This window comes from Mesoplodon bidens (assembly GCF_964165515.1).
Source record: "Mesoplodon bidens genome assembly, chromosome: 17".
NCBI lineage: Eukaryota > Metazoa > Chordata > Mammalia > Artiodactyla > Ziphiidae > Mesoplodon > Mesoplodon bidens.
In genome coordinates, this window is record NC_138174.1 from 63,811,734 (window position 1) to 63,836,958 (window position 25,225).

The 25,225-nt window shown below is 40.2% G+C and overlaps 2 protein-coding genes and 1 long non-coding RNA gene across 3 annotated transcripts in view; 1 reads left to right on the forward strand and 2 right to left on the reverse strand.

Annotated features, from left to right (window-relative positions):
* The window catches only part of DNAJC3 (DnaJ heat shock protein family (Hsp40) member C3), a 94,840-nt gene extending 90,823 nt beyond the window's left edge, over positions 1–4,017 (forward strand). The window contains exon 12 of the mRNA XM_081215001.1: positions 274–4,017. Within this exon, the coding sequence (XP_081071127.1) occupies positions 274–431 (158 nt within the window). The 3' untranslated portion in view covers positions 432–4,017. The remainder of the gene's footprint in view (positions 1–273) is intronic.
* LOC308605231 lies at positions 2,106–7,893 on the reverse strand. Its single transcript, XR_014013653.1, has 2 exons — positions 7,646–7,893; positions 2,106–4,981 (listed from the first exon to the last, which is right to left on the reverse strand). It is a non-coding gene; the product is annotated as an uncharacterized lncRNA (long non-coding RNA).
* A 33-nt stretch (positions 7,894–7,926) lies between these two features.
* UGGT2 (UDP-glucose glycoprotein glucosyltransferase 2) overlaps positions 7,927–25,225 on the reverse strand; it is a 180,283-nt gene continuing 162,984 nt past the window's right edge. The window contains exon 39 of the mRNA XM_081215000.1: positions 7,927–8,514. Within this exon, the coding sequence (XP_081071126.1) occupies positions 8,492–8,514 (23 nt within the window). The 3' untranslated portion in view covers positions 7,927–8,491. The remainder of the gene's footprint in view (positions 8,515–25,225) is intronic.

The following is a 25,225-nucleotide window of genomic DNA, read 5'->3' on the forward strand; positions in this document are numbered from 1 at the left end:
AGAAGAATTTCCTTGGGTGGCTTCTTGTGAGGAGAGAAGCTTTAGGGCGTCCGGACTTGCGTGAATGTCCATGTTCAACCCTGAACCTCACCGCCTTCTCCGTGACTGGTTTCTGCTGAAACCGAGTCTGTGGTCTGGGTGGGAGCGGGAGGCTGGATTTGAGCATCAGTCGGTCACGGTTGTCTCGGTAACCGAGGGGTGTGGTCCTCAGACCCCGCCTCGGCCCACACCTCTGGCAGCGCCTGGCTCTTAGCTCGCTGGTTTCTTTTACAGAGATGAGGAAGAAGTTTGACGACGGAGAAGACCCCCTGGATGCAGAAAGCCAACAAGGAGGGGGCGGCAACCCTTTCCACAGGAGCTGGAACTCATGGCAAGGGTTCAATCCCTTCAGCTCAGGCGGACCTTTTAGATTTAAATTCCACTTCAATTAAACCAGCTGTTTTTCTGCTCTTCATTTTTTAAAGATTAAACACAAAAAAACCTTGTTCCAGGATCTTAATGAAAAAAAATGTCAGTCTTTCAGTTTGTCCATGACCAAAGAGTTGTTTTCACAGGAAATATCTGTTCTTATCCGTTTTAGACTTGAGGTTGATGGGTTTGTGAGGGCAGGAAGGCAGGGTAACGGTGCTGTGTCTGGCGGAGCAGCCTGCGTCTGGGCTGTGAACGTCGGGACGAAGGAGTCTGAGACAGGCGCGCAGAGTTTGTATTTTTCTACATTGGAGCACGTGGAAATTCTTTTCTTCACATCCTTGCTTACGTGTCTGTCAGAGCCTGCACTTGTGAGGCGGAGCTGTGGTGTCAGGATTCTCCCAGAGGAATGAACGTTCTGAGCTGTATGTTCTTACTTAGATCCTGGTCAGTCCAGTCATTTGTAAAAATGTTAGATTTCCACCTGCATTCCCATCTCTCTTCGAGCATGAATGTGGCTGTCATGGAAGGTGGGCAGAGCCTGTCTTTTAGAAAACCTGCTACCGAATGGCAGTCGCTGGAGCCAGGGTTAGATTTGGACTGATGTTAAGCATGTATGTTTTTTTGTTCAGTACCTGCAGGGGAGTACTGAAAATCACTGAAATAGAATTAATTGTAAATCCTACTGGCCCTTTTACTATGAAACAGAACAAACGAAAAAGTAATATGTAAAATAGGTTCAGATAATATAGCAGTGGTATTTAAAATAATATTGCTGTAGTGCAGAATGAAATACTTTAACAACAACTGAAGTTGTGAGTTAAACAGCATTTCCTGTAACAGGATTGGCTTAGAAATGTAAAGTCGCTCAGTCAACATAAACAAACAGAACGCCATGTTTCCCACTTTTAGTAAATACAGCCGACAGTACCTCTTAGGTCCTGGCCTACCTGGCCCGTGGGTGCCCGTGTGGGACTGTTCTGAGGTGGGCATTAAATAGCAGGCCTGCCCCCTTTTTCAGACCTTGATGCCTCTGGATGTTCTCTGCCAGAAAAAAACAACAAAAAACAGGTTTACAGATCTAGTTAGCTCCAGCTGTATGTCCACTATCAAGATGGCATCTCTTCTTGGGATACCTTCTTCTTAAGAGAAATGAATGAACTATTCAGTCTTTCTTTATATACTGGATAATTTTTTCCCTAAAAAAAAAAATGAGTGTTACTTTAATCAGGAACATGACATGTTTATGGAATTATGATGCTGCATTTAAAATCTAAGAAAATTACTTCAGATAAAAATTATTACATTCTGGAAAGGTTTTTGTTTTTGCCTCAGAGCATTCTGAAGCAATTTAAGCAGGAAAGGCTTAATATATTGTTTTTAGGAAATCAAGCATTTTCTTTGAGTTGCGGGGACCGTCCTGACTGCTAATATCCACAACAGCCAACCAAGCACAAATCGTTTTCTTCTACAGTCATCCTGAAACATGCGTGGAAAAAAGTTGTTTAAACTGAGACAGAACATATAGTTGAGATGGACAAAACACGTGAGTGCTTTCTGCATCTATTTAGAAGTTTATTTCTTACCAATAAACTTAAGATTGCATTTTGAAAACTAGCAAACAGCTTGCAGCTCTCATTTTGTTTTAATGTCTCAAAATTCAAGCCAGTGTGAAAGTAATTTACAAGGGAAATTCATTTTTGTTTAATCTTGTTACTTCATTAGTTACATCAGCAATTTTTTTTCAATCTGGTTCTTTCATATATGATGTCACTGTGAACTCTCTGAAATCTAGCGACGGCCTCTACCGACTTGTACAAGTAAGAGTTTTCACACAGAATCAGAACGAGGGAAATATCAAACCACTTGCCGCTCTATCCGGAGGACAGGGTGCAAGGCTGCCAGCGAGGAGGAGCCGGAAGGAGTCCGCAGGGCTGGAGGCGGGCCACACGTCCTGGGCACCTGCCACCTCGCCGACTGCCACCCTGCCGCCGAGAGGGCTGTTTGCCTCACTTTTTTCTCCACCTGTAATAACTATAAATCCTGTTCCTAAAGCCTTACCATGGACGGACTTTAGTCATCGCAGTGGAAATGTGCAGAGTCACTTGTTTTCAGTGAAGACGGAGAAGCAGGTGTGGTGCCAACGCCGCGAACAGCAATCCTCTGGGCTCTGCTGTTCTGCTAAGGAACGAAGAAAAGAACGACCTTTAACTTCCAGCCGTGAGGGTCATCTGCGGTCTTCTGGCACCCGCGTGACTGGGAAGGTGGTCACGCTTCCTTCAGAGTGACCGAGGAGAGCGCTGGGAGTGCAAAGGGACACTCGTCCGTCCTGGCGGCCTGACGCAGGAGGTCGCCACCGCTCCTGCGGGTGCCGGGTAACCCGTGTGGCGCTCTCTGGAAAAGCCAAATGAGCGGGGCGCCCAGCCTTGGCTGTATTACGTTCCCTGATAAACTCCTCCCTCCCTTTTCAGTGAGCGCCGGAAGTGAAGTATCGCTGGCCTGTAAATGGATAGTTTTCCACAGCAACAAGTATTCAACACATCAGCCTATAAACCTGAAAAAGTTCTAAAAAGAGAGGATAAATTAATGCCCACTTCTGAAAGTTTGTGCTTTCTTAACATGGATAAATGAAAACTGGAAAACGACTTCAATAGTTTACTAATGTGAATTGGATATAACAATACTAATTTTAAAACATTTTTCTCTTTAGGCAGTGTTAAAAGTTTAAGTATCAGTATGAAAACAGAACTTTTTGGGACTCTGATAATGGAGTGTAAAAACTACCCACAGCTTAAGAGAAAAATACTACTGATAACCAAGTATGAGGGAAAAAAGCTAAAAGAATCGCAGTTTTAAGTTGGCACCATTTTCTATTCATGGTGGAAAATGAAAGATTTCACCTTTAAAGCATGACATTGGTCAGAAGTTGTATGTGACATTTACCATGAAAAAAGGGCTCGAGATGCTTAGTTAAAAACGTCTCCTCAGTCAGGCTTGTGCCTCCTTAGAGGGACAGGGCACCGGTGACAGGCCCTGTGCAGAGTTTTCATCGAGTACACACCAATGGTTAACCTAGAGAAATTCACGCAGCTACGTTGAATGTAGCTGACTTTTCCATGTTTATAAGAAAGGAGAAAGGCAAATGCTGACTTACCAACAATTATCCTTATTCTAAATCAGTTCATTCCTTTTTTTGTTAGTAGCAGAGTTTATTCTGTAATTGCAAATGATGTTAATAGGTGGGGATAATGAGTTTTGTTTAATGATCTCATTTGCTGAATGATTTAAGAGTAAAATTAGCCACTGCGTGGCTTTGTGTATAGTAAACAGACTTTGTTTCGTGCCTCTGTGGGTTGAACCTCTTCCGTGCAGTGGAAGGCAGAGCCCAGGGGAGGGGAAAACTGGAGATGTCTGGTGAGTTAGGCTGTTACTCCTACTGTGGTTGGTTTGAACGAGACAAGACGAAGTAACTTAATCCATCTCAATTTAGTGTCTTAGTAAAAACACCACCGAACATTAACTGAAATGGGTCTCAGACATGTCTACAAATAGGGGTACTATTTTTATGCCCGTGTATTTTCACATTTAATAAAAATATTTATGGTCAAATGAGTACCTTCTTGCTTTCAGTCTTGTGGAGAAGTCTGTTTTCCAGCTTTGCTTTACACGTAATCAGCTACTGAGGTGACAGGGTTCCTGCTGGACACGAGCTGCAGGAGGAGCGCAAAAAGCAGAAATGGTCACAGACGCGTCACCCAGCCCCCCGAGGCCCTAGGACAGCGGGGCCTCAACAGGTGGCCGGTTCTTCACTTTCAGTACCATTAAAATCTAACACTTAGCTTGGCTCTGAGGACTTTCCCTTTTATATCATAACACGCACATTTCTGTTAAAAGTTCCGAAAGGGGTGGTGGGGACACTGCGGCTGATCTCAGTCAGATCTCTAACTACAAACACAAGGAGCTTGCTTCGTGTATTCTGCGTGTCCTAAAACTACGGGACAGCTAGAATACTTAGAGAACTTTCCCAGAAAGCAGTTTCCACATTCTTAATAATCATGATACCCACCTTAGCAACACATCATCAGTCAGCCTTCGTCTGAAGATACTGCAAGTGCCTGCAACAGGCCTGGGGGCCGCCTGCCTGCGCACAGGAGGGGAGGGGAAAGCCGAGTCCGCCAGCCCCTCGGGGATTGTAAGCCCTGATCCCCTCCCCCTCCTACCCTCACGCCCAAGAAATCCAGTCACTTCAATCTTAAGGCACATAGGTCACACCCCAGAGACCCTGAGCTCTGCAGACCTCTATCCACCGAGTCAGTCCGTCCTTGGAGATCAACAGGTGATCAACAGAAGCGTGAGATGCACAGTCACCTGTCACTGCCTTACACTAGGATTCAGTTTCTAACAAGGAGGCCTCCAGGCGACAACTCCGAGGTTGCAGTCTTGTTCTGAACACATTTCCAACTGTCACTAAGGTCAGTCTACTGGGAGAAGCATCTCCTCCAGTTCTAATATCACGCGGGACCGGGCAGCTGGATGTGGAAGGGCCACTGGCAAAAGGAGTTCCAAGGTCTTCCTGAGGAAATTGGAATTGAACATTGTTAAAAAGCACGAAGGAGAAACCACCGCTTGCAGCATTTCTTGGCGGATTTAAGTCTGTTATTTGCATGTTTCCCTGCGCTTACAGGAGATTTCTATAAGAATAGTGTCTCATTTGTATGTATGTATTTATCTGTGTAATGGATTTTTTAAGACTGGTTGCCCTAAATGGATGTGATTTTTCTCTCTGTGAAAGATTGTTTAAAGATAGCAAAGGATAACTCTTCTAACAATCCTTCACTGTATTACAGTTTTCTTAGGATTTTATTAATACTCCTTCACACGTACCACCTGTTGCATTTCCTGCAGTGTTTATACTTTTGTTGCCTCAGGTTACTAAAACCTCATAAAAGTGGGAAGACCTCATTCTCCAGTGGCACGATTTTAGTGCAGGCAAACTAGCTTCTCTTCCTCTTGGTAGGTCAACATGCAGTGAATGCTCTGTACAACATGGCCTTAGGCCAGGGGAATTTTGTCTCGGACGCTGTGCAATGAAGAAAAATCACATCATCAGATCCCAAATAAGGCTATTTGTCCTTATCCAAGAGCTTTTACCCGATATAGTCAGGAATGATGTTATGAATAAATAACAACTATTAGGAAACAATGCAGGCATAGAAATACTCCCGGAGAGATTCTGGATTAACACTGATCAATGTGAGAGCCCTTCACTGCACTTTAGGGTCCGATCACCAAAGCTCTCCACGTACTTGACAAACTCCCCTACGTCACCTTGTGCACCTGGCTCCAACCTCCCCACCCCCTCCTCTCCTCCTCGTCCTCAAAGGAACAAAACTACCCCCTTGCTAGTCTGTGCCCAGTGCACTTCCTCCTGCTTCCCTTTGCATCCTAAATGTCACTTTCTCACACCTTTCTGACACTTTCCCTGCCCAGCATTTTCATTTGGATAGTGAATGCCACTTAAACTGGCCTAGTAACTTCAAAAGGACAGCCTCGCGCACTGTAGGTACTTAAATATTTGTTGGATTTGTTCAGATTAGGAAGACCTGGATTATTGGCCTTTGGACGAAACTGGAAACATTTTTCTGGCGGAAGCAGACTGTGGGAAAACAAAGGAAAGCCTACACACCAGTGGTGGGTTGGCTGACTTTTGTTTACAAGGGATGACAGCCTGTGGTGCTTCCTGGAAGTATTCTATTCTCTCCCTCTAGGAGCTTCATTGTTCCCTGAACTTGAGGATAACTGGAGCCGAAGGATGGGCACTTCCAACTTCTAACCACTTGTACCAAAGCATCTGGGAGGCATGAAGACTTCGGACTGTCTTCAGTCTTATATTCTGGGTTTACCTTATACCAAAACTTATACCCCAAACTTAAATGTCTTTTCATGGTTAAAACTCAAAATCTCCTAATTCTCAGATATGCTCTGTTCCGGCTTTCCTCTGAGAAGGAGGAAGGAGAAGTGGACTGTAACTTCTCAAAATGGGCAATACCGTTTGTCTTTGCTCTCTCCTAGGATTTGATTTTTGTTAAAATTTGCTCTAGGGCCTGCACCTGAACACCAGAATTCAGGGTCAGGAATGTATGTGGGAGGCCTCGGGCTACCTTCCAGCACCCTCAGGGCAGCGGAGCTGGTGGCCTTCTCTGCGAGTGCTGCCCTGTGCTCCAAGATGGGCTGCGGTTCCGTTCCCCTAGCACGTCCCCGAGGAGGGGAGAGCTGTGTGTGGCGCTGCGCTCTACATGCACTTGACGTAAAAATTAGCCATTTTATAAAAGAATCTCCCTGTAAAGGAATATTTATAAGTCTGGATTTTTAGATATAAGGTATCATTCATCTGGAAACGAAACGTAAATTTAGCCATTCAAATCATAAGCTACGAACTACATTATTCTGCAATTTAGCTTATATTCTATGAGGTACAGAATCTAGCATATTGGAGATGGTAGTTAGTAATAAGTGTGGAAATCAGGTGCCATTACCTAGTGAAGTACCATCTCACAGTCAGCTGGGGCTTCTGCCTAAAGCACCACAGCAGACCTGAGGTAGCTGGGTTGGAGCATCTGGCCTAAGCTAGAAGCTTACAGAGACTCTTACCTCTCACCAAGCCCTGACTCCAAAGAGGAGTGAGCCAGAGACCCCATGGAACTGGGGTCTTCACCCCAGGCCAAGTTACCACTCAAGCTTTTGACAGCATCCCTTAGGACCCTGGGAACCCACAGGAACAATCTACTTCCATTCCAGGCCACACCTGGAGCACTCCATTTTATCACAGACAAACCCAAACAAGTAACAAAGGGAAGGTTACAGGGAGAGGGAGAGGCCTTGTGATCTCTCATTAGGAAGAATGAAGCTGCTGGGGGCAAAGTAATTGTTTTCAAATGCTCTGTGGGCTGTGCCATCCAATCGAGAAGGATTAGATTCGTTCAGAAGGGCTCAAAGGAGCGAGAGTAGAGACTGCCAGTAGACAGCTTCGGGCTCACTGTGGAACTCTGTACAGAGTTGTCCAAAGATGGACCAGCCAGTCTCCAGAGGCAGACAGTTCCATGTGGCCCTGGAAGGTTCCAAGATGGCTTGAGGGTCCACCTGGCAGGGCCTTGTAAGGGGGGCTGTTCCTCAAACCTCACTTATCACCGGAGTCATCTGGAGAGCTTCTTAGACAATCATGATGTCCCACGCTCACCTCAGCCCCATTCAATCAGCTTCTTCAGGGGACAGGGTCCAAATGACATTGAGGTCTTCTCCAGTCCCAAGATCCTATAATTCTAGAATAGTTGGATAGTTTTTGAACATTTACTATTCCTATTCATCTATTATTAATATAAAACAGGAAAACAAACTGTTTACACTCTTAACTAAGTTTCTATAAAACTAGCCAGTTCTTTTTTTAAAAGAATACATATATACCCCATAAGCCCATGAATATCATTTTATGAAATAAAAATTAGAAACATTAAAAAAATACAAATACTGCATAGGATTAAAACATCATATGGTTTACGATAAACAAAATAATTACAGTGTGACACTACTTCCATTTTAAAACAACAGTTAAGGTATAAATGGGCTTACTTTAAAAAAAATTATTCAGAGATAACCATGAGTCCTTTCTCAGAAGAAGAAACACAAAATAGATTTCTCTAATTTAAAAGCATCTTTTGAATGAAGAAATATGGATGCACATAGAGCTGGAATATCCAAACATGTAGATGGTTTGCTAATTCCCCATGAGGACCAGCTAGTCAGATATGTTCTTCTACTTGGTTATCTGGCAAAATTATCACTTTAACTGGTGAAAACACAGTGTTTTAAGCAATCAAGAAAGAGGAACAATCTAGTTTTAAATACTCAATGGCCATTTCTTATATAACTTAAACTTATTCAATACATTAAACACATGTATTTTTAAATAAATTGAAGAATATGTCACTGATCCTTAATGAAACTTGCAAAAGTCTTAGCAGTAGTTCCACATTTCCCCAGCAGGTGGCAGATTTCTTGACATACTTTCTTCTTACACAGGCCGGTGCTAGAGTTCATCATGTGTCAAAACTGTAGGAGAGGAAAGTTTATTTAGCTCCTGAAATCTCAAACATCACATTAGCTTAAACCTGACTGAGGTATGGATTAATATAATAAAAAGCATAGGTGCTCCCTGAGGATCCTCTTGTTTGTTAGTTCAGTACCTACTTGCTTCATTATGTGCCATAAGAATAGCTCTTTTTATGTTATGGTATCTATTACATTGTATCATAAGTACTTGCCTCTTTACCCACCTAGAAGCCAGGTCCCATGAGTCTATGAGAACAAGGACCATACCTTATTTACCTTTGTTATCTTCAGGACCTAGCACCCTGCCTGGCAATAGAGGCCTTGAACAGTACTAACAGATTACTCACCATGTACAAAGTATCCTGTTATTAATGTAATGGAACAACAAAAAGCAGAAGACATATATGGTCCTCATCTAAGATGGGAGGACAGAGCATTCAAACACAGACACAAATACTGTACAAATGTGAGAATCAGTACCAGTGAAGACCCTTCGAGATCAAAATGGTTTCCTCACCTTCTGCATCACTGAGCTGTCACATACTGATTTAAGAACACTGAAAATGATATTTTCAGGCAGAAATTAATATACATTTTAAATGGATCCTGTTCCATAATTCAAGATGGCAGAATATATCTCTCCACTAAACTCCACTGGAAAGGGAAGAAATAGAAAAAGGAATAGCGATAAAGACAATGGGAGAAGTGGGTATGAGACAACACTGGAGCAGGGTTATCAACGAATTTCTAAACGCGGAAAACAGAATACACAGCTGAGATGATGAGCTGATTTTCTTGACAGAGAAGCCTGGGAAAGCCTCCTAACAGAAAACACTGGTGGGGAGTACATCACCCAGTGAAGCAATTAACTGGAGGACTGTATGGAAAATCTGTGCACGTCAGCTCTCCACTCTCATTCCTTCTTCAGCATTGCAGAAAGAAACAGCCTGGTGTTTATTCCAAGATAAAAAGTGTAAGGCTAAAAATAGAACAGTTTATTGAGAGAAAGATAAAGAAAGAGAGAAAGTGAGTGAGAGTGAGTGTGAGAGAGAGATTTTTGTATAGGTACTGATGCTCTCGAGTGAAGTCCCCTCTTTGTAACTTTAGGCCAGGGTGGTGTGTGGGATGGGCTTGTTCTGTTCCAGGCCCACAGAGAGAAGCCTGCCAGTTCTACACCGTGCTAATATACCTAAAGTTACCAATTAACCCCCCGCCCCCGTTCAGGGAAGAAGCCTATTGGAGAAACAAACACCATTTACACCATCACAGAGGAAACTCAAGCCAGCTATGTATACTGATTAATCTCATTTTTTATTCTTAAATGTACACTAACAGCCAAGAATCTCCAGGCGTTTGAAGATAATCAACAGTAAAAGAAAAAAGGACCAAGATGAACACACAAATAATTCAACCAAAGGAAACAAAGATAACCAAGAGAACCAAAGAGACTCTTAAAATAATTATAATTAATGTTTTCCAGAGATATCTGAAAAGTCAATAAAGCCACAGAACAAGAACAAATTGAAATTAAAAGAAAAGCAGGGAAAAGAAAGATTCGCTGGAAATTAAAATGTGACTGCCCTCTTAGAAGCAGCCACATAGCACAGGGAGATCAGCTTGGTGCTGTGTGACCACCTAGAGGGGTGGGATAGGGAGGGTGGAAGGGAGACACAAGAGGGAGGAGATATGGGGATGTGTGTATATGTATAGCTGATTCACTTTATTATACAGCAGAAACTAACACACCATTGTAAAGCAAGTATACCAATAAAGATGTTAAAAAAAATGTGATTGCCCTCTTAAAAAGAAAGATCAATAGAAGGATTGAAGATAAAGTAAAAAAGTTTCCCAGAGCACAGAGGGAAGATTAGGGAATATAAAAATAAAATATTGGACCCTGGGAAGATGGCGGAAGAGTAAGACGCGGAGATCACCTTCCTCCCCACAGATACATCAGAAATTCATCTACACGTGGAACAACTCCTACAGAACACCTACTGAACGCTGACAGAAGACCTCAGACCCCCCAAAAGGCAAGAAACTCCCCACATACCTGGATAGGGCAAAAGAAAAAAGAATAAACAGAGACAAAAGGATAGGGACGGGACCTGCACCAGTGGGAGGGAGCCGTGAAGGAGGAAAGGTTTATACACACACTAGAAGCCCCTTCGCGGGCGGAGACTGCAGGTGGCGGAGGGGGAAAGCTTCGGAGTAGCCGAGGAGAGCACAGCAACAGGGGTGCGGAGGGCAAAGCGGAGAGATTCCGGCACAGAGGATCGGTGCCCTCAGGCACACACCAGCCCGAGAGGCTTGTCTGCTCGGCCGCCGGGGCGGGCGGGGCTGGGAGCTGAGGCTCGGGTATCGGCTTTCAGTCGGAGCGCAGGGAGAGGACTGGGGCTGGCGGCAGGAAGAGAGCCTGAGGGGGTTAGTGCACCACGGCTAGCCCGGAGGGAGTCCGGGGAAAGGGTCTGGAGCTGCCGAAGAGGCAAGAGACTTTTTCTTCCCTTTTGTTTCCTGGTGCACGAGGAGAGGGCATTAAGAGGGCTGCTTGGGGAAGCGCCGGAGACAGGCGCGAGCCGCGGGTAAGGCGTGGACCTCGGAGACGGGCGTGGGACGCTGGGGCTGCCGCCGCCGCCGCGGGGCCTGTGTGCGAGCGCGGGTCACTGTCCGCCCCGCCTTCCGGGGGGCCTGTGCACCCCGCCACTGCCGGGGTCCCGGGACCCGGGGACGGCTTTCCCGGGAAAGCGCACGGAGCGCCACGGGCTGCTGCAACGTCACGCCGGCCTCTGCCGCCGCAGGCCCGCCCCACACTGCACGCCCCTCCCTCCCCTCTGCCTGAGTGAGCCAGAGCCCCCGAATCAGCGGCTCCTTTAAACCCGTCCTGTCTGAGCGAAGAACGGACGCCCTCCGGCGACCTACGCGCAGAGGCGGGGCCAGGTTCAAGGCTGAGACCCGGGAGCTGTGAGAGCAGAGAAGAGACAGGGAAATCTCTCTGTGCAGCCTCGGAGGCAGCGGATTAAAGCTCCACGGTCCACTTGATGTGCCCTGCGTCTGTGGAGTGCATAAATGGACAGCGAATCATCCCAAATTGAGGAAGTGGACTTTGAGGACAAGATTTAAGACTTTCCCCCCTTTTCCTCTTTTTACAACGAATTATCCCAAATTAAGGAGGTGGACTTAGCAAGATTTCAGACTTCTCACCCTTTTCCTCTTTTTACAACGAAGTATCCCAAATTGAGGCGGTGGACTTGGAGAGCAAGATGTTTGATTTTGCCCCCTGCTCTCTTTTTGTGAATGTGTATGTGTAATCTTCTGTGTAAGATTCTCTCTGTATAGCTTTGCTTCCACCATATGTCCCAGGGTTCTATCTGTCCGTTTTTTTCAATAATTACTTTTTAATTTTAATAACGCTACTATATTTCATACTTTATTCTATTTTACTTTACCTGCTCTTTCTTTTTTTCCTACCTTCCCTTCCTCCCTCCCTTCCTCCGCCCCTCCTTTCCTTCTTTCTCTTTCTTTCCTTCTTCCCTCCCTCCCTCCCTTCTTCCTTTCACTCTTTCTTTTTCTTTCCTTCCTCCCTCCCTCCCTCCCTCCTGTCTTTCTTTCCTTCCTCCCTCCCTCCCGCCCCTCTTCCTTTCACTTTCTTTTTCTTTCCTTCCTCCCTCCCTCCTGTCTTTCTTTCTTTCTTTCTTTCTTTCCTTCCTCCCTCCCTCCCTCCCTTCCTCCATTCACTCTTCCTTTTTCTTTCATTCCTCCCTCTCTCCCTCCTTTCTTTATTTCCATCCTCCCTCCCTCCTTCCTTTCTTTCTTCCTTCCATTCTTTCCTTCTTCCTTTCTTTCTCTCTCTTTCTTTCTTCTAATAATTCTTTCTTTCTACTTTTTCTCCCTTTTATTCTGAGCCGGGTAGATGAAAGGCTCTTGGTGCTGCAACCAGGAGTCAGTGCTGTGCCTCTGAAGTGGGAGAGCCAACTTCAGGACACGGGTCCACAAGAGACCTCCCAGCTCCACATAATATCAAGCGGTGAAAATCTCCCGGAGATCTCCATCTCAACACCAGCACCCAGCTTCAGTCAACGACCAGCAAGCTACAGTGCTGGTCACCCTATGCCAAGCAACTAGCAAGGCAGGAGCACAACCCCACCCATTAGCTGAGAGGCTGCCTAAAAACATAATAAGACCACAGGCACCCCAAAACACACCACCAGACGTGGACCTGTCCACCAGAAAGACATGATCGAGCCTCAACCACCAGAACACAGGCACTAGTCCCCCCCACCAGGAAGCCTACACAACCTACTGAAACAACCTTAGCCACTGGGCACAGACACCAAAAACAGTGGGAACTACGAATCTGCAGCCTGCAAAAAGGAGACCCCAAACACAGTAACATAAGCAAAATGAGAAGACAGGAAAACACACAGCAGGTGAAGGGGCAAGATAAAAACCTACCAGACCTAACAAATGAAGAGGTAATAGGCAGTCTACCTGAAAAAGAATTCAGAATAATGATAGTAAAGATGAGCCAAGATTCTATTTCCAAGATCCAAAATCTTGGAAATAGAATAGACAAAATGCAAGAAACAGTTAACAAGGACCCAGAAGAACTAAAGATGAATCAAGCATCGATTAAAAACACAATAAATAAAATGAAAAATACTCTAGATGGGATCAATAGCAGAATAACTGAGGCAGAAGAACGGATAAGTGAGGTGGAAGATAAAATAGTGGAAATAACTGATGCAGAGCAAAATAAAGAAAAAAGAATGAAAAGAACAGAGGAGAGTCTCAGAGACCTCTGGGACAACATTAAACGCACCAACATTCGAATTATAGGGGTTCCAGAAGAAGAAGAGAAAAAGAAAGGGACTGAGAAAATATTTGAAGAGATTATAGTTGAAAACTTCCCTAATATGGGAAAGGAAATAGTTAATCAAGTCCAGGAGGCACAGAGAGTCCCATACAGAATAAATCCAAGGAGAAATACGCCAAGACACATATTAATCAAACTGTCAAAAATTAAACACAAAGAAATCATATTAAAAGCAGCAAGGGAAAAACAACAAATAACACACAAGGGAATCCCCATCAGGTTAACAGCTGATCTCTCAGCAGAAACTGTACGAGCCAGAAGGGAGTGGCAGGACATAATTAAAGTGATGAAGGAGAGAAACCTGCAACCAAGATTACTCTACCCAGCAAGGATCTCATTCAGATTTGATGGAGAAATTAAAACCTTTACAGACAAGCAAAAGCTGAGAGAGTTCAGCACCACCAAACCAGCTTTACAACAAATGCTAAAGGAACTTCTCTAGGCAAGAATGACAACAGAAGGAATACACCTACAATAACGAACCCAAAGCAATTAAGGAAATGGGAATAGGAACATACATATCAATAATTACCTTAAATGTAAATGGACTAAATGCTCCCACCAAAAGACACAGATTGGCTGAATGGATACAAAAACAAGACCCATATATATGCTGTCTACAAGAGACCCACTTCAGACCTAGAGACACATACAGATTGAAAGTAAGGGGATGGAAAAAGATATTCCATGCAAATGGAAATCAAAAGAAAGCTGGAGTAGCAATTCTTATATCAGACAAAATAGACTTTAAAATAAAGACTATTAGAAGAGACAAAGAAGGACACTACATAATGATAAAGGGATCGATCCAAGAAGACGATATAACAATTGTAAATATTTATGCACCCAACATAGGAGCACCTCAATACATAAGGCAAATACTAACAGCCATAAAAGGAGAAATCGACAGTAACACAATCATAGTAGCGGACTTTAACACCCCACTTTCACCAATGGACAGATCATCCAAAATGAAAATAAATAAGGAAACACAAGCTTTAAATGATACATTAAACAAGATGGACTTAATTGATATTTATAGGACATTCCATCCAAAAACAACAGAATACACATTTTTCTCAAGTGCTCATGGAACATTCTCCAGGATAGATCATATCTTGGGTCACTAATCAAGCCTTGGTAAATTTAAGAAAATTGAAATTGTATCAAGTATCTTTTCTGACCACAATGCTATGAGACTAGACATCAATTACAGGAAAAGATCAGTAAAAAATACAAACACATGGAGGCTAAACAATACACTACTCAATAATGAAGTGATCACTGAAGAAATCAAAGAGGAAATTAAAAAATACCTAGAAACAAATGACAATGGAGACACGACGACCCAAAACCTATGGGACGCAGCAAAAGCAGTTCTAAGGGGGAAGTTTATAGCAATACAATCCCACCTTAAGAAACAGGAAACATCTCGAGCAAACAACCTGACCCTGCAGCTAAAGCAATTAAAGAAAGAAGAACAAAAAACCCCCAAAGCTAGCAGAAGGAAAGAAATCATAAAGACCAGATCAGAAATAAATGAAAAAGAAATGAAGGAAACGATAGCAAAGATCAATAAAACTAAAAGCTGGTTCTTTGAGAAGATAAACAAAATAGACAAACCATTAGCCAGACTCATCAAGAATAAAAGGGAGAAGACTCAAATCAATAGAATTAGAAATGAAAAAGGAGAAGTCACAACTGACACTGCAGAAATACAAAAGATCATGAGAGATTACTACAAGCAACTCTATGCCAATAAAATGGACAACCTGGAAGAAATGGACAAGTTCTTAGAAATGCACAACCTGCCAAGACTGAATCAGGAAGAAATAGAAAATATGAATAGACCAATCACAAGCACTGAAATTGAAACTGTGATTAAAAATCTTCCAACAAACAAAAGCCCAGGACCAGATGGCTTCACAGGCGAATTCTATCAAACATTTAGAGAAGAGCTAACACCTATCCTTCTCAAACTCTTCCAAACAATTTCAGAGGAAGGAACACTCCCAAACTCATTCTATGAGGCCATCATCACCTTGATACCAAAACCAGGCAAGGATGACACAAAGAAAGAAAACTACAGGCCAATATCACTGATGAACATAGATGCAAAAATCCTCAACAAAATACTAGCAAACAGAATCCAACAGCACATTAAAAGGATCATACACCATGATCAAGTGGGGTTTATTCCAGGAATGCAAGGATTCTTCAATATAGGCAAATCAATGTAATACACCATATTAACAAGTTGAAAGAGAAAAACCATATGATCATCTCAATAGATGCAGAGAAAGCTTTTGACAAAATTCAACACCCATTTATGATAAAAACCCTGCAGAAAGTAGGCATAGAGGGAACTTTCCTCAACATAATAAAGGCCATATATGACAAAGCCACAGCCAACATTGTCCTCAATGGTGAAAAACTGAAACCATTTCCACTAAGATCAGGAACAAGACAAGGCTGCCCACTCTCACCACTCTTATTCAACTTAGTTTTGGAAGTTTTAGCCACAGCAATCAGAGAAGAAAAGGAAATAAAAGGAATCCAAATTGGAAAAGAAGAAGTAAAGCTGTCATTGTTTGCAGATGACATGATACTATACATAGAGAATCCTAAAGATGCTACCAGAAAACTACTAGAGCTAATCAATGAATTTGGTAAAGTAGCAGGATACAAAATTAATGCACAGAAATCTCTGGCATTCCTGTACACTAATGATGAAAAATCTGAAAATGAAATCAAGAAAACACTCCCATTTACCATTGCAACAAAAAGAATAAAATATCTAGGAATAAACCTACCTAAGGAGACAAAAGACCTGTATGCAGAAAATTATAAGACACTGATGAAAGAAATTAAAGATGATACAAATAGATGGAGAGATATACCATGCTCCTGGATTGGAAGAATCAATATTGTGAAAATGACTCTACTACCCAAAGCAATCTACAGATTCAATGCAATCCCTATCAAACTACCACTGGCATTTTTCACAGAACTAGAACAAAAAATTTCAAAATTTGTTTGGAAACACAAAAGACGCCGAATAGCCAAAGCAATCTTGAGAACGAAAAACGGAGCTGGAGGAATCAGGCTACCTGACTTCAGACTATACTACAAAGCTACAGTAATCAAGACAGTGTGGTACTGGCACAAAAACAGAAAGATAGATCAATGGAACAGGGTAGAAAGCCCAGAGATAAACCCACGCACATATGGTCAACTTATCTTTGATAAAGGAGGCAGGAATGTACTGTGGAGAAAGGACAGCCTCTTCAATAAGTGGTGCTGGGAAAACTGGACAGGGACATGTAAAAGTATGAGGTTAGATCATTCCCTAACACCATACACAAAAATAAGCTCAAAATGGATTAAAGACCTAAATGTAAGGCCAGAAACTATCAAACTCTTAGAGGAAAACATAGGCAGAACACTCTATGACATAAATCGCAGCAAGATCCTTTTGGACCCACCTCCTAGAGAAATGGAAATAAAAACAAAGATAAACAAGTGGGACCTAATGAAACTTCAAAGCTTTTGCACAGCAAAGGAAACCATAAAGAAGACCAAAAGACAACCCTCAGAATGGGAGAAAATATTTGCAAATGAAGCAACTGACAAAGGATTCATCTCCAAAATTTATAAACAGCTCATGCAGCTCAATAGCAAAAAAACAAACAACCCAATCCAAAAATGGGCAGAAGACTTAAATAGGCATTTCTCCAAAGCAGATATACAGACTGCCAACAAACACATGAAAGAATGCTCAACATCATTAATCATTAGAGAAATGCAAATCAAAACTACAATGAGATATCATCTCACACCAGTCAGAATGGCCATCATCAAGAAATCTAGAAACAATAAATGCTGGAGAGGGTGTGGAGAAAAGGGAACACTCTTGCACTGCTGGTGGGAATGTGAATTGGTACAGCCACTATGGAGAACAGTATGGAGGTTCCTTAAAAAACTAAAAATAGAACTACCATATGATCCAGCAATCCCACAACTAGGCATATACCCTGAGAAAACCATAATTCAAAAAGAGGCATGTACCAAAATGTTCATTGCAGCTCTATTCACAATAGCCCAGAGCTGGAAACAACCTAAGTGTCCATCATCGGATGAATGGATAAAGAAGATGTGGCACATATATACAATGGAATATTACTCAGCCATAAAAAGAAACGAAACTGAGCTATTTGTAATGAGGTGGATAGACCTAGAGTCTGTCATACAGAGTGAAGTAAGTCAGAAAGAGAAAGACAAATACCGTATGCTAACACATATATATGGAATTAAAAAAAAATGTCATGAAGAACCTAGGGGTAAAATGGCAATAAAGACACAGACCTACTTGAGAATGGACTTGAGGATATGGGGAGGGGGAAGGGTAAGCTGTGACAAAGCGAAAGAGAGGCATGGACATATATACACTACCAAACGTAAGGTAGATAGATAGTGGGAAGCAGCCGCAGAGCACAGGGAGATCAGCTAGGTGCTTTGTGACTGCCTGGAGGGGTGGGATGGGGAGGGTGGGAGGGAGGGAGATGCATGAGGGAAGGGATGTGGGAACAGATGTATATGTATGACTGATTCACTTTGTTATAAAGCAGAAACTAATAAAAAAAATTTAAAAAAAAAACCACTGAAGGAGAAAGCTGGGCATTCAGAAATATGAACCTAGTGGCTGACTATAGACTTTCAGCAAAATAATATATTCTGCATAGCCTGTTATCTCTTTATTTCATAAGGACCTCATCTTTGAGTTGTTTTGGGCAACTGTATACCTACCCAGACTGTGAAGTTATGATAAATGATTATAACATCATGATACCAAGAAAACTTCCTTAATTTTTGCCTTTAAAAATTAAGGTTCTTGATATATTTGGCATTTGGAAAATACGTGGTCAGTGGAAATGACTCTAATGAGGCATTTAAAAGTAACATATTGACCTCATGATGTTTGCATGTCAGACATGAGAAAAGAATGCTCTTAAGTATAATAGTTGTTTCCATTGATGGCATGGGTTGAGGCCATTGGTCTGGCTGGCTATGTGAGTGTCCGTCATATTTCCATGGGTCCTTTCCAAAGCTTTTCAAGAAATATGAGAGAAATCAAGAGCTAGGAGAGGACTTGCAAGATAACGCAGGATGTTTTTTTGTCAAGGCTAAATAGCAGGGACAAACTCAGATGCCCACAGGGATTGGGCAGGCTGAGTTTAACAACTCAAATTGAGTGACAAATAGCAAATAACACAGACCTCAGAGTCAGGAAGTGGTTGTAACTATGAGAAACCAGAGTGCTTGTGCTTGGTTAAAGAGGCAGCTATTACCTAACTCTAATCAATTGCATGAAGGTCTATTGTTGCAGTGTGATAATTGTATTTTAGAGCTATAATCACCATGACTTTCCCTATGGACCAAGTTATAACTGAATTCATGAAACTCCAGGGGGTTTTGTACTTGTTAAAAATGTTGTTACTTTATTGATTGACCATGTGGGTAAAATAGCCATAATTTCAGTACAGTAAACCTACTGTCAAAGTTGAGATCATAACGCAGATGTCACAGCCATGGTGTGAACACATTCCTTTTGAGAACATTAGTAAGTACTATGAGTCCTGAAACTGGAAGAGTTAGAAAGGTGAATAATCTTCACAGTCTAGCACCAGTGGATACAATTTAAATGCAGTCAGAAAATAAAAGTCATGTAATTTAATGTTTCTTACAATGTTTATGTTATACTTTGAATAAACTGATTTCAATATTTAAAAATAAAATAAAATAAAATAAAATATTAAAAACAGAAATACAAAGATCATAAGAGTCTACTATGATCAATTACATGCCAACAAATTGGACAACCAAAAAGAAATGGATAAATCTCTAGACACTTACAGTCTACCAAGACTGAATCATGAGGAGACAGAAAATCTGAACAGACCAATTACTAGTAAGGAGACTGAATCAGTAATCAAAAACCTCCGAATAAACGAAAGCCCAGGATGAAATGGCTTCACTGGTGAATTCTACTAAACATTTAAAGAAGAATTAATACTAATCCTTCTCAAGCTCTTTCAAAAACTGTAAGGGGTGGGAACAATCCCAAACTCATTTTACAAGGCCAGTATTACCACGATAACAAAATCAGACAATGACACCCTGAAACAATCCCATTTACAATTGCATTAAGACCAGTTTAACCAAGAAGAAATATATTTAACCAAGTGGGTGAAAGACCTATTCACTGAAAACTGTAAGACACTGATGAAAGAAACTGAAGACACAAAAATAAATGGAAAGATATTCTGTGCTTGTGGGTTTGAAGAATCAATATTATTAAAATGTCCATATTACTCAAAGCAATCTACAGATTCAATACAATCCCTATCAAAATTCCAATGATATTTTTCACAGATATAGAACACAGAATCCTAAAATTTGTATGGAACCACAAAAAGCTGAGTGGCTAAAGCAATCTTGAGAAAGAAGAACAAAGCTGGAGGCATCACAAATCCTCATTTCAAGCTATATCACAGTAATCAAAGCAGTATGGTACTGGCATAAAAAGAGACAAATAGATCAATGGAACAGAATAGGGAGCCCAGAAATAAACATTTTATATATATATATATATATATATATAAAACATATAATATATACATATATATTAGTTTATGACAAAGGAGCCAAGAACATGCAATGGGAAAAGGACAGTTTCTTCAATAAATGGTGCTGAGAAAACTGGACAGCCACATGCAAAAGAATAAAACTTGACTGCTGTCTTACACCATGTACAAAAATTAACTCAAAATGTATTACAAATTTGAACAGAAGACCTGAAACCATAAAACTCCTAGAAGAAAACATAGGTGATGACCTCCCTGACACTGGTCTAGGCAATGATCTTTTGGATTTGACATCAAAAGCAAAGGCAACAAAAGCTAAAGTAAATAAATGGGATTATATCAAATTAAAAAGCTGCACAGTGAGGGAAACCACCAAGAAAATAAAAAGGCAACCTATGAAAGGGTAGAAAATATTTGTAAACTATATATCTGTTAAGGGGTTATTATCCAAAATTTATACAGAACTCCTAAAACTCAATAGCAGAAAAACAAACAATCTGATTAAAAACTGGGCAAAGGATCTGAATAGATATTTTTCTAAAGAAAATATACACATAGCCAACAGGTACATGAAAAGGTTCGAATGTCACTAGTCACTAATAATTAGGGAAATGCAAATCAAAACCACAAGATATCACCTCATACCTGTTAGAATGTCTACTATCAAAAAGACAAAAAATAACAAGTGTTGGCAAGGAATGTGGATAAAAGGAAACCCTTGTACACTGTGGGTGGAAATGTAAATTGGTGCAGCCACTATGGAAATCAATGTGATGGTTCCTCACAAAATTAAAAATTGAACTGCCATATGATCCAGCAATTGCACTTTTGAGTATTTACCTGAAGAAAACAAACAAACAAAAAAAACCCCAATTCAAAAAGCTATATATACTTCCATGTTCACTGCAGCATGATTTACAATAGCCAAGATATGGAAGCAACCTAAGCATCCATCAATAAATGAATGGATAAAGAAAATGTGGTATACACACACACACACACACACACACACACACACTGAAATATTATTCAGCCATAAAAAAGAAGGAAGTCCTGTCATATGCGATACCATAGATGGACCTTGACAGTATTACACTAAGGGAATTAAATCACACAAAGAAAGACAAATGCCATAAGATATCACTTTTACGTGGAACCTAAAAACAAAAACAAAAGCAACCAACCAAGCTCACAGCAACAGAGAACAGGTTGGTGGTTGCCAGAGGTGGGGATGGGGGATGGATGAAATGGGTGAAGGGGGTTAAAAGGTACCAACTTCCAGTTATAAAATAAATTAGTCATAGGGATGTAATGTACAGCATAGTGACTGAAGTTAGTAATACTGTCTAGTATACTTGAAAGTTGCTAAGAGAGGTCTTAAAAGTTCTTATCATAAGAAAAAAACTTCTTAACTATGTATGGTAATGAATGTTAATTAACCTTATTGTGGTGATTATTTTGCAATATTTACAAGTATCAAATCATTATGTTGTACACCTGGAGTTAATATAGTGTTATATGTCAACTGCATCTCATTTAAAAAATGGGAAAAAAAGGAAAAATAGGTCATGACCAAGTAGAATTTATTCTAGGAATACAAGGATGATTCAATATTAGGAATAATGATTCAATATTAGAAAATCTATTAATTTAGTTTATCATACCAATATATCCAAGTAAAAAAATCATATAGTAACCTCTACTTTTGAAGAGGCAGTTGATAAAATACAACCCATTTTGATAAAAACACTTATTAAACTAAGAATCAATGGATATTTCCTCAGCGTGATAAAAATACATGAAAAAATAGCTTTAGTCCAAAGCTATTATCTTACTTAATGGGGAAACACAGGAGGTTGGCTAGGCAATGTGAGAAAAAGAAAAGATGCCTACCACTACCACTGCTATTTAATATTGTATTAGATATATAAGCCAAAACAATTAGACAAGAAAAAGCAATGTGAGGGTAAAAAAAAAAAGGATTAGAAAGGAAGAGGAAAAACCATCTTTGGTTGCAGGTAAGATGTACATATTCCTGGAAAAAGCTCAAGAGAATCAACTGAAACATTACTATAAACAATATGAGAATTCAATATGATCATAGGAAATAAAAATTCATATAAGGAAAATAGTAGTCCTTCTATGGACAAGCTACCACCAGTAAGATATACTGGAAGAGAAAATTCCATTTTTAATAGTAACAAAAGATAAAGTAGGAATATGCTTTAAAATATATGTATAAAACCTATATGATTAAAATGTTGTAACTCTTGACAAACATAAAACTGGATCTGAACATAAAGACACAACATGTTCCTAGATAGGATAGTTTTCACGAAGATGTCAGTACTCCCTAAGTTAACTAATAAATTTAATATAATCCTTCCTCTACCACAAAAGGAAAAAAAAAAAATAGAAAAATTTTTGAAACTAGATAAGCTGATTCTAAAGCTTGTACAGACAAATAAGCAGACAAGAACACCCAGGAATACAACAACAAAGAGCAATGAGCCCTACTTGATATTTAAACATACTGTAAGCATTCAATGATTAAAGTAGTGTGTAATAGACACACGTAGAGACAGAGACCAATGGAACAGAAAAAAACAAGTGCCAAATGAGACATACATAATACAGGAATTTAGCATATGCTAAAGGTGGCAACACAAATATGTGGAATAAAGATTATTAATTTTTCCCAGTGTTGGGCAGCAATGCTCCAGAAAAAAAACAGGCAAAGGACAAGAACAGTTGAAAATCAGAAGAAATACAAATGGCCCTTAAACATATGACATGATTCTCAAATTCCATTCAAGTTATGGGTTGAATTATTTTCCCCTCAAAATTCATATGTTGGAGTCCTAACCTCCAGTACCTCAGAGTGTGACCTTATTTGGAGACAGGGTCTATGCAGAGGTATTCAAGTTAAAATGAGGTCATTAGGGTGGACCCTACTCCAACATGACTGGTGTCGTTATAGGACAAGGAAATTTGGACACAAACATGTACAGAGGGAAGACAATGTGAAGAGGCATAGGAAGAAGACAGCCGTTTACAAGCCAAGGAGAGAGGCCTGCAACAGATCCTTCCCTCACAGCCCTCAGAGGGAAATAACCCTGACTGCACTTTGATCTCGGACCTCTAGCTTCCAGAACTGTGGGACAAAAATGACTTTTGCTTAAGCCACCTAGGTTGTGGTGCTATGTTACAGCAACCCCAGCAAACTAATACAATTTACAACAAGAGAAATGAAAATTTTATGAAAGAAGATATATCATAGCCTTAAGAAATGGTTGCCTTTATTTAGGGAGTATGGGATCGACATGTACACACTGCTACATTTAAAATGGATAACCGACAAGGACCTACTGTAGAGCAAAAGGGACTCTGCTCAATGTTATGTAGCAGCCTGGATGGGAGGGGAGTTTGGAGGAGAGTGGATACATGTATGGCCGAGTCCCTTTGCTGTGCACCTGAAACTATCACAACATTGTTAATCGGCTGTACCCCAATATAAAATAAAAAATTTATTAAAAAAAGGTTGCCTCTTTGGGTTTGAGTAAGTAACAGAGGACTTCTGATTTTATTCTGTACATTAATACTTCCAAGTGTGGAAGCATATAGGATATACAATGGTTTTAATGTTTATAATGAACATGTCTTAAATTTGTAGTTAAAAATTAAGCAAAAACCCCCAAAATCTCTTTTGTAAAACCTCTCTTATTTATACTTATAACCATACAAAAACATATATACACAGACATGCAATTTTTCTTTAATTAAGATGTGGGTCAATAACATTATAAATATTCTATAACCTATTTTTAACTTAAAAATTTGCTTTCAGCACAAATCTGTCTCAATTCTCTTGAAAGGCTACATTATATTTCATTGTATGTATCAGTATGTATCACTGTATGTATTCATTGTATGCAATCGATCCTCTATTGATGGATAGATTCTATTTCATTATTAAAAACAATGCTGTAACAAACATATGTATATATATGCATAATTTTTCTCATTTAAATATAAGTTTCTTGTGAATTGCTGGGTCAAAGGGCATATATTTTAATTTTTTATGCATATTATAAATTTCCTTAATTTATACAGCTACTATATGTACGAGAGTGCTTGTCAATACCCTTGCTAATGCTGGGTATTATTAATCCTTTAACTCTTTCCAATTTGATAAGAGAAACATTTCATCTCAATGTTTTATACATTTAAAATTGCTTGTGAGGTAATTATGTGAATTTTCCTTTCTTCCTTCCTTTTTTGCCTTCTTTCCGTCTCTCCCTTTGAAAACAGTTACACCACTTAGAGAATAATCTTTCTTCTTCTGAATTGAAATGGCACCTTTATACTACATTATTAAAAATGCTTGGGTGTGTTTTAAATACTGAACTTCTCAGACAACACACACTGATTTTGTTAAGGAAAACAGAGTCAAGATGAAACAGAATTTCATGCTTATATGAGTAGTTTTATATATAATCATTTATATATATAATCAAATATATATCATATATATATCATATATAATCAAATAAGAATTATATTCTGAACTACTAGAAAGAATTATTGTGAGGATTAACTAGTCTAACCTGTGAAAGTCTCTAACATACTGACTGGAACACAACAGAAGCTCAGTACTACTTTTAAAAAAGAGCAAAGGACAATAGAGACAGGCACTGACCAGGAAAGGGAATTATGAAGGAATCAAGGAGTTAATATCAGCTTTAAAAGAATATTCAACACATATTTATTGGTGTTGAGGATTTATGCAGGGTGATGAAATGCTAAGGTAACCTCAGTTTTTTATTTTACTTCTTTTTTTTTTTTCAGTTTTTTAAGTCTAAGAAATGGAAACAAATTAATCCAAATCACCCTGTAGTCATGACTAAGGCTACTAGATCCAGGAACCAACTTTTCATGGGGAAACCTATACCATGTACCAGATTAATTTTGGAGACAGGAGGTAATATTTTAGTTAGCTATGTAAGGCTTTTATTAAACTTCAGGGCTTGGATTTTCATATTTAGGAAATTCAGTGTGTCTTAAAGACAAGTGTTTCTTTTACGGTTTTCACCTCTACATTATGTCAGGAGGTTAATACTACACTGACTATGTGATGATCTGAAGCTATATCTATGGGGGAATAGATTCTCTATCCATGTTTTAAATTTGTGAG